This window comes from Eptesicus fuscus, chromosome 22 (assembly GCF_027574615.1).
Source record: "Eptesicus fuscus isolate TK198812 chromosome 22, DD_ASM_mEF_20220401, whole genome shotgun sequence".
NCBI lineage: Eukaryota > Metazoa > Chordata > Mammalia > Chiroptera > Vespertilionidae > Eptesicus > Eptesicus fuscus.
Window position 1 is genome coordinate 5719179 of NC_072494.1, and position 13702 is coordinate 5732880.

General features: G+C 49.8%; 1 protein-coding gene across 5 annotated transcripts in view; it reads left to right on the forward strand.

Moving 5' to 3' along the window:
* Nucleotides 1–13702, forward strand: part of ELAPOR1 (endosome-lysosome associated apoptosis and autophagy regulator 1) — a 41260-nt gene that overhangs the window by 14720 nt on the left and 12838 nt on the right. For all 5 annotated transcript variants that reach the window (XM_028153999.2, XM_028153997.2, XM_028153998.2 and 2 more), the window contains exons 2-8: nucleotides 166–286; nucleotides 2158–2350; nucleotides 5948–6095; nucleotides 6551–6631; nucleotides 7184–7289; nucleotides 7427–7576; nucleotides 12377–12465. In XM_028153999.2, coding sequence (XP_028009800.2) covers nucleotides 166–286; nucleotides 2158–2350; nucleotides 5948–6095; nucleotides 6551–6631; nucleotides 7184–7289; nucleotides 7427–7576; nucleotides 12377–12465 — 888 coding nt within the window. The remainder of the gene's footprint in view (nucleotides 1–165; nucleotides 287–2157; nucleotides 2351–5947; nucleotides 6096–6550; nucleotides 6632–7183; nucleotides 7290–7426; nucleotides 7577–12376; nucleotides 12466–13702) is intronic.

Genomic DNA, 13702 nt, shown 5'->3' on the forward strand with positions numbered 1-13702 from the left:
TAAATAATGACAGCTCCCATGATGCCTTGCTCCCCACCAGGGTCTCAGGGTGTTACTGTGTTGATGAGGGTCAGTAGCCCTGGTGCTGGCGAGGAAGAGGGCGAGAAGCTGGTACGGTGTGATCAACACTAACGCGCGTTTTGCCCACTGTTCTCTCCCCTGCAGTCTGAGTACCACTACGAGTACACCGCATGTGACAGCACGAGTTCCAGGTGGAGGGTAGCTGTGCCGCACACCCCAGGCCTCTGCACCAGCCTCCCGGACCCCGTCAAGGGCACCGAGTGCTGTAAGCAGCCATCCCGCTCCAGGGCCACCTGACACTCAGCTTTAGCCTCTGCCCCAAGCCTCCTGCCATGTAAGCTAGGCCCTCCCTTACAGTACAGCTGCCTTAAGGAATCAGATCTTTTTCCCACTTCGTCCCCGTCCTCAACCCTTTTGAGATTATCTCACAGATGCAAACTGGGTATCTGAATTTGCTTTTTTTAAAAATTTAAATCCCATTAGGGTATAAAGTGTAAGTAATTCCAGCTGTGTGCCACACAGATGCTTTTTTCAGTGTGCATACATTTCCCTTTTTGCCTGTGCATGCCTCCAATCTACACTCACCAGCCACAATTGGTCATTAGAAAGACTGCAGTTTGCTTTCGTCCTTGAAAAGGAAGCCAGAGAAGATGAATTTAAAACACACTGGGCATCACTTCAGGAAACAAGAACCTTCCCGACGGGAGCTGACTGTGCAATCAGCCAGGCGATGGCTTGCCTGCAGCTCCTGCCCCCACCTCTATGACTCCTAGTCAGAGCTTTTCTACAGTTGGCAGCTCCTTCCCCTGCACTGTTCTTTTTAGATATGCAAAGGGAGTAACAATACAAATCAGGGACTAGAATTAAGGAACACTTGAAAATTTGGAAAGGAAATTGAGGGCATTTAAATTCTAAAATAAGCTTAGCATAGTGCCTGGTTCAGTAAGTGGGCAAATAAATACTTGTTAAATTAGTGAATGAATATTGCTAGGACCTGAGCAGAATGGAGGTGTGAATAATGGAAACAAACGAGCCATCTTCTGTTAATGGGCCAACGTTATCGAGCTCCTCCTATGTAGCCATTCATTTGTCAGCAAAACCTTTATGGAGAGCGCCTGTGTCAGTCACTGAGCCATCGGCCCTGGAGGAGCTCAGGGCTGGTGGCAGGCTCCCATCCATATGATGTGGTAATGCGAGGTGAAACAGAATGGGAGCTATGGATACTTGTTAGGGACCGGAACCACTTGAGCAAAAGTTTGGAGGTAGAAGAACACGTGATCTGGGATGAAGACAACACAGGCAAGGTGAGGATGGGGCTGGGCTGGAGAAAGGTCTGCAGTGGGAGATAAACAGGAAGATTAATTCTGAGAGCTTAATTCTGTAACCAAAGAGGAGCACCTGATTATTTTTTCATTAGCTCAATGTTTTAGAATGACACTGGTGACCACAAAATGAGCAGAAACAAGAAATGGGGCACTAGTTAGGAGGACACTGCAGAGGATGAACTAACAGGTCATGAGAATCCCAACCAGCACGGTCAGTGGGACCGAAAAGGAGAAATTCAAGGCTGGAGGGCCAGGTGCCCTTCAGAGGGGTCAGCGTGAGAGACCATGGTGTCCGCTTCCCTGGAGAGGTCTCAGAATGGCCACGGCTACTCCCTTAGGAAACAAGATTGACCGGGATAAGCCCAAATCCCTCAGCAAGACAGAGCTTCCACAGCCCCAAGTCTATTTCTTTCTTAAATAACAGCTTTATTGAGATATAATTTGCATGTCATAAAATTCACCTCTAAGTGTAAAGTTCACTTAGTTTTTAGAATATTCAGAGTTGCATAACCATCACCACTATTTAATCTCAGAACACTATCATCACCCCAAAAAGAGACATCAAATCCACCAGCAATCTCTCCCCCAAGTCCCTAGCCCCACAAATTCACCATGTGTCTCTGTGGATTTGCCTGTCTGGACCTTCCATGTTAATGGACTTGGACAAGACGTGCATGGCTCTAATGCTTAGTGGGCCCAATGCCTAGACCTCCACCCTCTGCTCCTCCCTTAGGATGCCCAGAACCTGCCCACTTCTCCTGGGGCAGCAGCGGCCTCACTACCCCACCCTTGTCCTTGCTTTGTGTTCCAGCCTTTTCTTGCAAAGCTGGGGAGTTTCTGGACATGAAGGACCAGTCCTGTAAGCCCTGCACTGAGGGCCGCTATTCCCTGGGCACGGGCATCCGGTTCGATGAGTGGGACGAGCTGCCTCATGGCTTTGCCAGCCACTCATCCAACGTGGAGATCAACGACAGCACCAACGAGTCCACCGAGAACTGCACTTTGTGAGTCACCTCCCACCCCTGGGCTCCCTCCTCCCGGTGCTGGGAAGGGGCTCAGGGAGCACTCCTGCTCTGCAGGCGGGCAGGGAGGGTGGAGAGGAGGGAGCCCAGGGTGAGGGCTGAAGCAGGTGCCCACAGCACTGTTAGGTGGGACGTACGTCCACCTTAGCCCATTCACTGACAGAAGCTTCCTAGTGATGGACAAGCATTTGTGGCAGGAGAAAAGCATGGGGAAATAGAGAGAGGTAGGTGAGATGGCCATGGGTTCAATGGCCCAGTCCATTTAAAACAAAATCCAATTGCATCTCCACCATGGAATTCTGGGTCAGCCAATACACATCCTCACCTTGATGGCAACACAATGTGTGAAGCACTGGGCATCTTCCTAGCTTCGTGTCAACTTCTAAAACCGGACTGCCAACCCCGAGGTTTGGGGGGGATAGAGCAGGACCGGAGCTTCGGTCTGTGGTGGCTTTCAAATCCTTTGAGACTCCAGTGAGTAAAAATTTCCCAGCTCAAAGGGAGATATTTTTAGTCATTGAAAAGCTCAGCTCAGGGAGCTTGTAAAACTGGTGAGCTTTCCTTGTCAAAATCTTTGAATACATAATGCCAGGGGTAGGAATGAATGATGTGCCTTCTGTGGTTCAGCACTATTCCGGATGCTTTAATCCTCACGAGAACGCTGTGGAATAGGTATGACTGTTCCCATTTCACAGGTGAGCGACTGGAGACTCAGCGAGTGAGGTTCAGTGACTCGTCCTTTGTTACCCAGCTTGCAGCTGGTGAGCCTGGAACTCGCACCCAGGCCCAAGCTTTCTACTGCCCCAAGCTGCCCCCTTCAAACGGTTCAGTGGGTGCGAGGCAACGCTGGATCCTAGGGAAGAAAGTGGGGGGATGCATGGATGTGAAAGACAATCGTCCACTGCTCTTTGTTAAATATTGGCAAAGAATATGGGAGGAAAGTACAGCCATGAAAGTGTCTCTCGTGCCCAAGCAATCAAAAGGACAAAAAGGAGTTAAGAACTGTATTACACTTGGATTTCTAAAATGGGAGCAATGTCTCCCATTCTTATACTTTCACCTCCTAGAAGTACCCTTGTCAGAGCCAGGCAGCAGGCATTTCAGAGTCCAGTTTTAGAGTTCAAACTATGGGCCAAAATCATTAGCACGACAACATTGCCTCCGAGAGAAAGCTGGGAGGGTTAAAGCTGGAAGGAGAGGGGATGTAGGTTAAGACAACCAACCCCATCTGTGTCCTAACAGAGAACGCAACTGAGCCGACCCAGGTGCAGGCCTGGCTCACTCAATCAATTCCTACTCGAGCGAGACAGGGTTTCCCTCTGTCTGGGGACTGCCCTGAAGCCCAGAAATCATTACCGCTCAGCGGGCAGGGTGTGGGCTGGCTAATAAAACAACCTGTGTTCCCTCGACACAGATCCTGAAGGGCCTGGATCTCAAAGCGCCCAGGACATCCCTGGGCGGGGGAAGGAGGCTTCTTCTCTCGAAATGGAGAGCAGATGGCCATCCAGAGAGGCTTTGTGATTTCCCCACCGCCCCACAGAAAGGCAATAGTTGAGCTGGTGTTTACCTGAATCCATGTCCACTGCCTCCAAACTAACCCCAGCCAGCACCACCTCCTGCTGGTTCTGCCTCTAACACCTCCCAGCTAGTACCTCCTTCCACTCCCAGCCTTCTCCAGGCCACTGTCCACTCAGCAGCCAGATTGATCTTCTTAAAACACAAATACAACCACAGGACTTTCCTGCTGAAAGTTCTGGATGCTATGGACTCTTACTGCTCTTGGAATAAAATCCAGTACCTGCCCCGACTGGCCTCTGCTCTCTGCCCATTTCTCCAGCCTCTCTCAAGCACCTTCCCTCTTGCTTACTATGCTCTAGCCAGGCTGGCCACCACGCTCCGTCCCTCCTCGGGGCCTAAGTGTGACTTCCTCAAAGAAGTCATTCCTGACCCCACAGGCTCCTGTTACACACTCCTGCTTCATCTTCCCCTTAAGGCACTTATCACGTTATTACTACGGGGTTAATTGTGTGATTAGCTAAGCTTCTGTCTCCTCAACTATAAGCAGAATGCAAGCTTCAAGAGGGAGGGGACCAGGTCTGTCTTGTTTTTTGTTGTATGTCCAGCATCTAACATCTGGCACAAAGTCAACATGAAATAAATAATTGGGAACAAAATAGGGCAATCCTTCAGGGGCTCCTTCTCGGTTCCTGGCTAAAGGTCCCATGATGAAGGTGCTGGAAGCAACCCTTAGACCCAAGACTGGGATAAGCAAGAGGGAACAGGAGTGGAGGAGGAGTAATATAGAGAGTATGTGTATGTTAGAGGAGAAGAAAGGACAGAAGCCAAGCAGTATGAAGATGAAACAAGAATGAGAGCAAGATCTATGTAAATGTTAAAAAGGGTTTCAAACATGGGAAGCCTGTAAGTTTTCCTGTGCAGTTTCTTCTTTCTAACTTGAACTTACAAAATAATGCCACACAGCGTGAGCCAGGCGATGCCTGGGTGGCCACCAGGTGAGAATTCTTCTTAGAACACTTGCTTCTCTTTGCCCAGGGCCATGGGGAAACAAAGCAGGTACTGGTATAAGCAGATCACAGCTAAATGACCGTGAGCAAATTTCCTCATTACCCCGGTGCCTCGGCTTCCTCATCCTAAAAACAGTATTCCTCTTATAGGTAGTGGTAAGAATTAAATGAGCTGATAAGAGTAAGAATTTGGAGCAATGCCTGGCACTAGAAATCAGTGAAGACATGTTGTTCTGATCGAGTGTGAAGTGATCTTCGCCAGGCACAGCTCTGACAAACACCAGAAATTGTGATGCATTTTGCAAATGTAACCCATTATGGCACCCTTTTAATTATTCATCTGACTTTAGCAGTTATTTATAGCTGATGCTGGGGAGCACAGCAGCATTCAGTGTTGTCTCTTTTCACAGGAGAAATCAATACCATTAGGTTAGTGCGGGAATCTTGCATGAGCTCAGCACAGGTACTTTGGATACACTTCCCTGTGAGAATAGCACTAACTGCTGAAGAGCTGCAAGTGCCATGTTACTCTGACAAACACAGGAGGGAACCAGGGGACTAAACTGAGGTCCCCTTAATGGGACATTATTAGTCATGGGAGACCTGAGCTGGTTTCAAGCAAAACAGTGAAATAGTGGGGGCATAATGTGGGGCCACCTCTTGGTTCCTTGATCCAGAAGTCGTTCTCTTTAAAAATATATATTTAAATTTTTTATTGATTTCAAAGAGGAAGGGAGAGAGAGAGATAGAAACATCAACGATGGGAGAGAATCGTTGACTAGCTGCCTCCTACAAGCTCCACACTAGGGATTGAGCCTACAAGGCAGGCCTGTGCCCTGACCAGGAATCGAACCGTGATCTCCTGGTTACAGGTCGATGCTCAACCACTCAGCCATGCTGGCCAGGCTCAGAAGTCACTTTTTTACTGAGCATTTTCAGGTCTAAGCTTTCGCGTGTGAATCACAAATCAAGAATTCCCCCAGAGACCTGGAAGGTCACATGAAGCTGGTGGGCCGTGCCCCTGACAGTGAACTTGGCCCGTTTCAATCCACAGGTCCAAGTGGGTTCCCCTGGGCGACTACATCGCCTCCAACACGGACGAGTGCACGGCCACACTGATGTATGCCGTCAGCCTGAAGAAGTCGGGCACTGTCAACTTCGAATACTACTACGCAGACTCCAACATCATCTTTGAGTTTTTTGTAAGCCGCTGGCCAAGGAGGGGGGTGGGCGGCAGAGGCTCTCCATGGCTCAGATGCACCTGCAGGAATCACAAGCCCAGTCCTGCTTGGGAAATGGCCACGGTTGTTATCCTCTGGAGAGAACTGTGGGCAAAAGGAGCTGAGGCTTCAAGAGGAGAGAGAATCTGAGGGAGGAGGAGGGTCTGGGAATCCTGGGGGTTTCGCCCTGCTCAGACATGCACACAGCATGCAGTGGCTTCTCTGAGTTGCCGGTTATGTCTTTGCTGTCAGTGCCTGATGTTTTGTGTGTGTGACTAGCTCCTGCCCTACTCCAAGACTCGCACGTTCTGAGCTCTGTTCCTGAGGAAATTGGCAGCTCTTCTCCCACAAGAAGGGGCCTCGGGAAGGCTGCCGCAGCGTGGGGGAAGGAACCCATTTCCTCGGAAGACTCTGACCCCAAACTCCTGCTGCCTCAGGTCCAGAACGACCAGTGCCAGCCCAATGCAGATGACGCCCGGTGGATGAGGACCACGGAGAAAGGCTGGGAATTCCACAGTGTGAGTGAGCATCAGGCCAGCTCTCCTGCAGCCTCTGCTGGAGATGCAGCCGCTCCTAGAAATCCCCGAAAAGGGACCAAGGCCCTTTCCTCCAAGGAGTGCTTCCTCCCAGCCCGGCCTCCACCCCCCTTCCCTAGAGCACAGGGGTCTGACATGAAGAGGATGCTGCAGTTTCTCTCGAGTTGACGAAATGTGGGTGTGGGCTGTCTTGCTGCACCAGTGGCTTGTCCCCAAGGATCAGGAGCCTTTTTAAAGGCCAGGTCTTCTGGAGGCAGGAGATGGATAAGTAGAATCAGAGAAGAAGCAGGAATTCCATTCACCCTACCGTCAGACCCCTTCAGCAGTCTTGCTGTAGAGTTGCTCATGGTGTAGGTGACTGAGGGTGGGAGATGGTTGTAGAGGAGGCTCAGGAGACAGAGGAGGAAGGCCAAGACAAAGGAAGGAAGTGCAAAGCTGAGGAAGGGGAGGATCAGAATAGGCACTGCTATGTGGACTGTAAGAGGAGGGGTCCCGGCAAGAGACTGCGCTAACGCCTCCTGTCTGTGGTTGTAGGTAAAGCTAAACCGGGGCAATAACGTCCTCTATTGGAGAACCACAGCCTTCTCCGTGTGGTCCAAAGTCTCCAAGCCTGTGCTCGTGAGAAACATCGTCATCACAGGTATGGAGAGGGGGCGGGGCCTGGGTCTGCTGCTGAGTGTCTGGCCTTGTGACTCTGTAGGACGAAAGTGGGGGCCAGTCCCCAGGGGGCTCAGTCTCTAGGCTCAAGTTTTGCTTTGCTATGTTCTTCCTTCCCAGGGGTGGCCTACACTTCGGAATGCTTCCCCTGCAAACCCGGCACATATGCAGACGAGCAGGGCTCCTCTTTCTGCAAACTTTGTCCAGAAAATACTTATTCGAACAAGGAAGAAACTTCTTGCCACCAGTGTGACTCTGACAAATACTCAGGTGATGTTTCTGAGGGCAGGAAGGGTTTGGAGGGCGATACCAACAAGCACAGGGAGAGACTGGCTGCGGAGCCATCCTTTTGGTCAAGCTCCAGACCGGGCATTCTTAAACCCTTGCTTTCTGGACCCTGGAAGAACCTTGCCAACCCACGCCCTACCAATCGCTTTGGAAATAAAAATGAAATCATGTGATAGGCATTCATTGAGCTTCTACTGTCTGCCAGGGCCTCTTCTAGGTGCTTGGAATGTATTGGTAAACAAAATAGGCAAAGTGCCCTGTCTTCATGGAATTTACATGCTGGAGGGGGTAAGACAGACAATCAACAACAAATATATAAAAGTTTATATTGTATGTTAGACAGTAAGAAGTACATGGCATGGCATGGCCAGTGTGGCTCAGTGGTTGAGTATCAACCTATGAACCAGGGGCCCTGGCTCAGGCAGTCCACTGGTTGGCAAGGGGGCCAATCTCCAAGACATGTTCTGAAAAAACTACTAGTGAGAGAGAAAGAGTCCCTTTTCTCCCCCTGCAAACACTCATAACTAGTTATTTCATTTATTCTTCCTCACACAGAACCATACACAAACCCAGCTCAAGGCGCGCTCTCAAGCAGACCCCATATCCCTACACAGACACACCCAACCTTACCACAGGTGTTACAGTGTGTGTTGGCTCAGCCAAGACCCGCAGCTGACCTTGTGAACTGCTTATTTTTACTCTATTCCCAAAACAAAAATCCTGTTTTTCTCCACGGAGCAGTCTACATTTCAGCAGGAACAGGAATGTTCAGATCTCGGGGGAAGTTTTTGTCTATACATCTAAATTCCTGTTCTTCCACTTGATTTTCTTATTCCTCTTCCCTGCTCAGTCAATGGCAGCCTTTGTTAGTCTAAGTCTCCAGCCCTTTCCAGCCCAGCTGCTGTACAAGGGTTTGAATGGCAAGGTGGTTCTAAAAATCTACCTCTGAGTATTTTGATCAACTTTATGTAAACCGATTTTTATCCAGAGAGTTGTTATGAAGTGTCAGTTTGGGAGTCTGAATTCTTGGAGTCTATTCTTCTGCCACCGATTTCCCACTCCACCCCTTTGGCTGGGGAGTGAGTTTTTACTACGAAGAACAAGGTCAGCTTGTCGACCACCTACCAGCTAGGGGTACAAAGAGGGTTACATTTCTTTGGGACTTGACTCATCCAGAATACAGGGTCAATGGGAAGCTGAGAAGCTGCAGAGAGAGTCTGATGAGAGCTGATGATGGAGTGCGCATGAAGGAAATGACCGAAGACCCGGGGAACCTTTAGTCACCCATTTGCAAATACGTCCTGAGTGTCTGGTAGGTGCCAGGGCTTGAGCTTGGTGCTAGGGTTAGAGCTGGTGCCTGCCTCCCAGCTTACGCTGAAAAGGGGAAACGTGGTTATTGAAACATCTAATTTAGTAACTTCATGGAGTAGGAGGTGCTGCGATAGGAGTGCTGAGTGTAGGGTGCAGTGGAGGCGAAGAAGGGAAGCGGTCATTCCTCTCTAGGGAGAGAGGAAAGGCTTCATTAGCTGTGGTCTTAAGAGACGAGCTGGGTCTTGAAAGACAAGTTGGTGATTTGATGGGGGCAGGAAGTTCTGGAAGAAGTGTGGGCCAAAGCCAGAAGGCTCGGAACTTCGAGTTAACTAGCATGGCTGGAGCTTACTTGGGGAGGTGGGCAGGGAACAGATTATGGACCAGTCCTTCTGTGCCACTGCTCAAAAATTGAGATTTGATCCTTCCAGCAGTGGGGGCCACTAAAGAATTTTAAGCTGGGGGCATGGCCTGGCTTGTGCTTTTGAAAGACCACTCTGTCTGCCATTTGGAAGATGGGTGAGGAAGGGAATGGCTGGCTGGAGGCAAAGGTCCCAGTTGGGAGATTTTACAACAGGCCCAGGTATCCAAGACCTAGACTAAGGCAGAGCCATTGGGGGAGGAGATGTTAAGCACAAAAGCTTGACTGAAAGCATTTTCCTCATTGATACCTAAAACGTGATCATTGGGATTAATTCCTTTGTGTTAACATTTAATAGAGATTCATTTCCTAAGAGAACAGCCTCGGATTTAAGAGCATGGACCCCAGAAGTAAATTACTACGGTTCAAATCTAGTGTACCATTTACTAGCTTCGCCACCTTGGGCAAGTTATTTGTGCCTCAGTTTCATCATCTATAAAATGGAATGACAGTAATCATATCTACCTCATAGTGTTACTGTATGGGTTAAGTAATACAGGTGGAGGATTTAGAACAGTGCCTGGCATGTAGTGAGCACTAACTTTATTAATTCACTTACATTAAGGCCTGTCCCCGCAGTCCTCTGCTAATATAAAAATGCTATTGGCATAGATAGCAATAATAGTATGTCATTGTAAGGTACTTTACAAATTACAAAATATTATCTCATTTATCACTGATAGCATAATACTAGAGTGACTTCCCCATTTACAAAAGAATCAAGAACAGCTCAGAGAGGCTCAGGGATTTGCCCAGAGTCTGAGGTGGTACCTGAACCTGGCCTGTTTTCCTTTGACAAAGTGGATCAGAGTGAGAACACTATACCCCTGAGGCAGGGGGAAGACGCTGAGAGGAAGAAGAAGGTGCAAAAAGAGGAGCTGGAGACCCCAAGATAAACTTTATTTCCTTACAGTTTTGGCCAGGCCCAATCCTACAGGAATCACTTTTCATTTTCTCAAACATCTAGGCCAATCTTTCAAATGTGACTAATAGCCAACTTAAACACCATGATGAAACCTGAGCCAGGTGAGTGAGGTCTGTCGCAGCATTTGGGTTAATCATTTATTAGCACCGCCTTAGCAGTTGTCCATGTGTAAACAGCTGCACTGTTTTTGCTGAAACCTGGAGCTGGCGTGTTAGGCTGAGCAAATATTGGACAAGCAGAGAAAGGCCCCAGTGTGGAATGCACTTTCTTTTTCTTGTCTTTTCATTTTTTAAATATATATATATGTATGTATATTTTATTGATTTTAGAGAGGAACGGAGAGGGAGAGAGAGATAGAAACATTAACGACGAGAGAGAATCATTGATCGGTTGCCTGCTGCACGCCCCCCACTGGGGATTCAGCCTGCAACCGGGGCATGTGCCCTGACGAGAATGGAACTGTAATCCCCTGGTTCATAGGTTGATGCTCAACCACTGAGCCACACCAGCCGGGCTGGAATGCACTTTCTAACAAAGAGCTTGCAATTTGCTAAACCCAATACATAAGGGCCCTGGGAATTGGTGTTTTCAGCATCTGCCCCCAAATTTCTCCTGGCCAAGTCGGTCAAAAACAGGAGTCCCTGATCCCTCTGTGCTGAATTAGGCCTTCTGCTTGCTAACCAAATAAATGAGCTAAGAAGGCCCCAGCTGTTTCTCAGCCAGTAGTTCCCTCTTGCCCAAGCTAATAAGACAGGGACAGAAGAGACAGGGACAGAAGAGGCGCGGAGGTGCGTGGTTGTGGGAACTCCCCGGTGCAGGCCAACAAGGCTGCAATGGGGAAATTTCCTGATCTAGGAACTCATTTGGTGCCTTGGGAAGAAGAAGAGCTCAATTGAGAAATAAGCCCTTAACTGGAAGGGAGAGAAAGAGACTTTTAATCCTTATTAAAAACCCGTGACAGTTACCAAATAAAATAGGTAATAAGAGTCACCACCATTTAGTGAGTCCCTCCTTACAATGTGCTGGGTGTGCTGGCGCCTGCCAAGTAGATATTATTATTCCTCTTCTACATATGCGAGCACTCAGGCTCAGGGAGGTCAAGTAACTTGCCTAAAGTGACACAGCTACGAAATGATGAAGCGGGATCCAGACCCAGTCCTGTCTGAGTTAGTAGCTCATTCCACTCCACCGCACTGCCTGTCAGGTACCTAACAGAGAGTGAGGCAGTCTCACGTGATCAAAGGCTTGCCTGCAGGTGACGCTGTAGTCATATTAGAAATAGTGGTGACAGCAGTGGTACTAGTATTGCACTCACAGTCTATAAAGCAGTGATTCTTATTCTGTTGAAAATTAATTTCTTGGAAATTTAATGCATGGGTTATGTATATTTTTGGATAGAGAAAACAGGTCTCTTTTTCAAATTCTCAAAAGGGTGCATAATTTTTAACAGGTGAGATCTGCTGTCTTAAAGAGGGGTTCACTGAAACAATTCTTGCTATCCAGGGGTTCAGAGGGTTAAAGCAGAACTAACAGGCACATGAGGGGAACACGCAGAGAGGAGAATAAATGAAACGATAGCTGACATTTTTCATTAGGTGCAGAGAATGCTGGGAGGCTGGGGCGGGGGGAGGGGTGGTGGGAAGAAAATATGAAGAGAAAATTCAGAGAAAGAATTAGAATAAGAGCATGAAGGCACTGTCCTAAGCTTTTCTGTTTCACGTCAGTCCCTCAAGGAGTAGAAACTACACACAGTCAGGATTCTGACCTGGAAGATGGCGGGTTTCAGGGAACTTGGCTGGTGGTGGTGAACCTGTGAGACGCTCTTTCTAGCTACCCGCCCTCACTGCGGGTCCTCCAGCCTGTCCACTTCTCCCCGCCCTGCCCCGCATCGCGGCTGTGGTTTCTCACAGCACCAGGGACGGTGCGCAGGGGCGTCTGAGCCGGGCCTTAGGGACTGTGACTTCTGCCACTGAGGCCGCGGGAAGGGTTGGTGTGCAGGCTTTTCTACTTCCCGCAGCATCTGTTGTGCTGTGCCCGGGATCTTGGGGTGCACAGGGTCATGAGCAAGCGGTCAAGAGCTCTGCTTTCCTATGTGACCCGAGTATTTGTCCTCGCTTTTGCCATTTAGAAAAAGGATCCTCTTCCTGCAAAATGCGCCCAGCCTGCACCGACAAAGATTACTTCTACACGCACACGGCCTGCGATGCCAACGGAGAGGTGGGTAGCGCGGTCTCGGGTCCCCTCTTCCCGCTCCCTGGGCTGGACCACATTCGGAGCTCCAGCGGCCACTGCGGCTGCACCAGAGAAAACCCCAGAGGCCTCCGGAGTGACTCGGGGCCAGCGGGGGCAAAAGAGATGGCCTCCCTCACTCTCAGACCAGACTGTTTCTGCCATCTGTCCCCCGCCGGCTCCTAGGCTCTGTTTCAGAGAGCCGTTTAATTTCTTTCCGTTTCTCCCTTCGCTTAGCCCCTCTGCACAATGGTTGCCTGTCTGTGCACACTATTTCCTCACGCACTCATCAGACTCATCCCCTCTTCTTGGCTCACGGGAGAACAGCCTGACCTGTCCCTGCTGGTTCCCTCGCCCCCCCCCCCCCCCCCCCCCCTGCTCTCTGCCTCAGAAAGACCTTCCTTTGCAGTCTGCTGTGCGAGGCCCTGTGCTCCAGAGGGAAGCAGAGAGTTTAATACAGGCTCCTGCCCTCAGGGAGCGTGGAGACAGCAGGAAGATGGGCCTGACCGAGGCAACAAGATGTGCAGGGCCCTGGGGACCCCAGAAGAGGGAGGACTGGCAGGACTCCCCAGGGAAGGCCTCTCTGAGGAGGTCATTTGTTCATTCCAACAGTCAGTCACTGTGCTAGGCACGAGGTACACAGCAGCTAACAAAACCAAGGGAACTTCTACTCTCAGGGAGTTTAATTCTTGTTGGGGAGCAAGTGGAGAGACAACAGATAAATAACAAATGGGTCTGCAGGTCACAGCCACACCTGAAAACTGCCTGCTCTTCTCATTCCAACTGCGACTGTGACTCAGGCCTGCGGGGGCCCATCCTCCGCCCAGAGGCTCCCAGCAGGTGGCAGGGTGCGAACATTTACTGTCATAATGTGACAAATATACCGCGTGGTAATAAGTGGGAGGAAGAAAAGATAGAACAGAATTAGGAGATAGAGAATGACAGAGTGGAAAGCTGTTGCAGAGAGGGCAGGGACCTGAGTGACGTGAGGGGAGCCATCGCCCTGTCCAGGCCCAGGGCGCAGCAGCTGTAGAGGAGGCGGGCTTGTGCCTGGTGAGCCTGGTGAGTGCGAGGAACAGCGGCCTGCGAGCAGGGGGGGGCTCCAGGGCCCGAGTGGAGGGTCTGTCTTAGATCAGACCCTCTGGATGCACTGTCTGCCTCTCTAAAACAGAGCCTCCCGAGGAGACAGAATCAGGAGTCGGGAAAGCTGCATTCACGCTGAGCG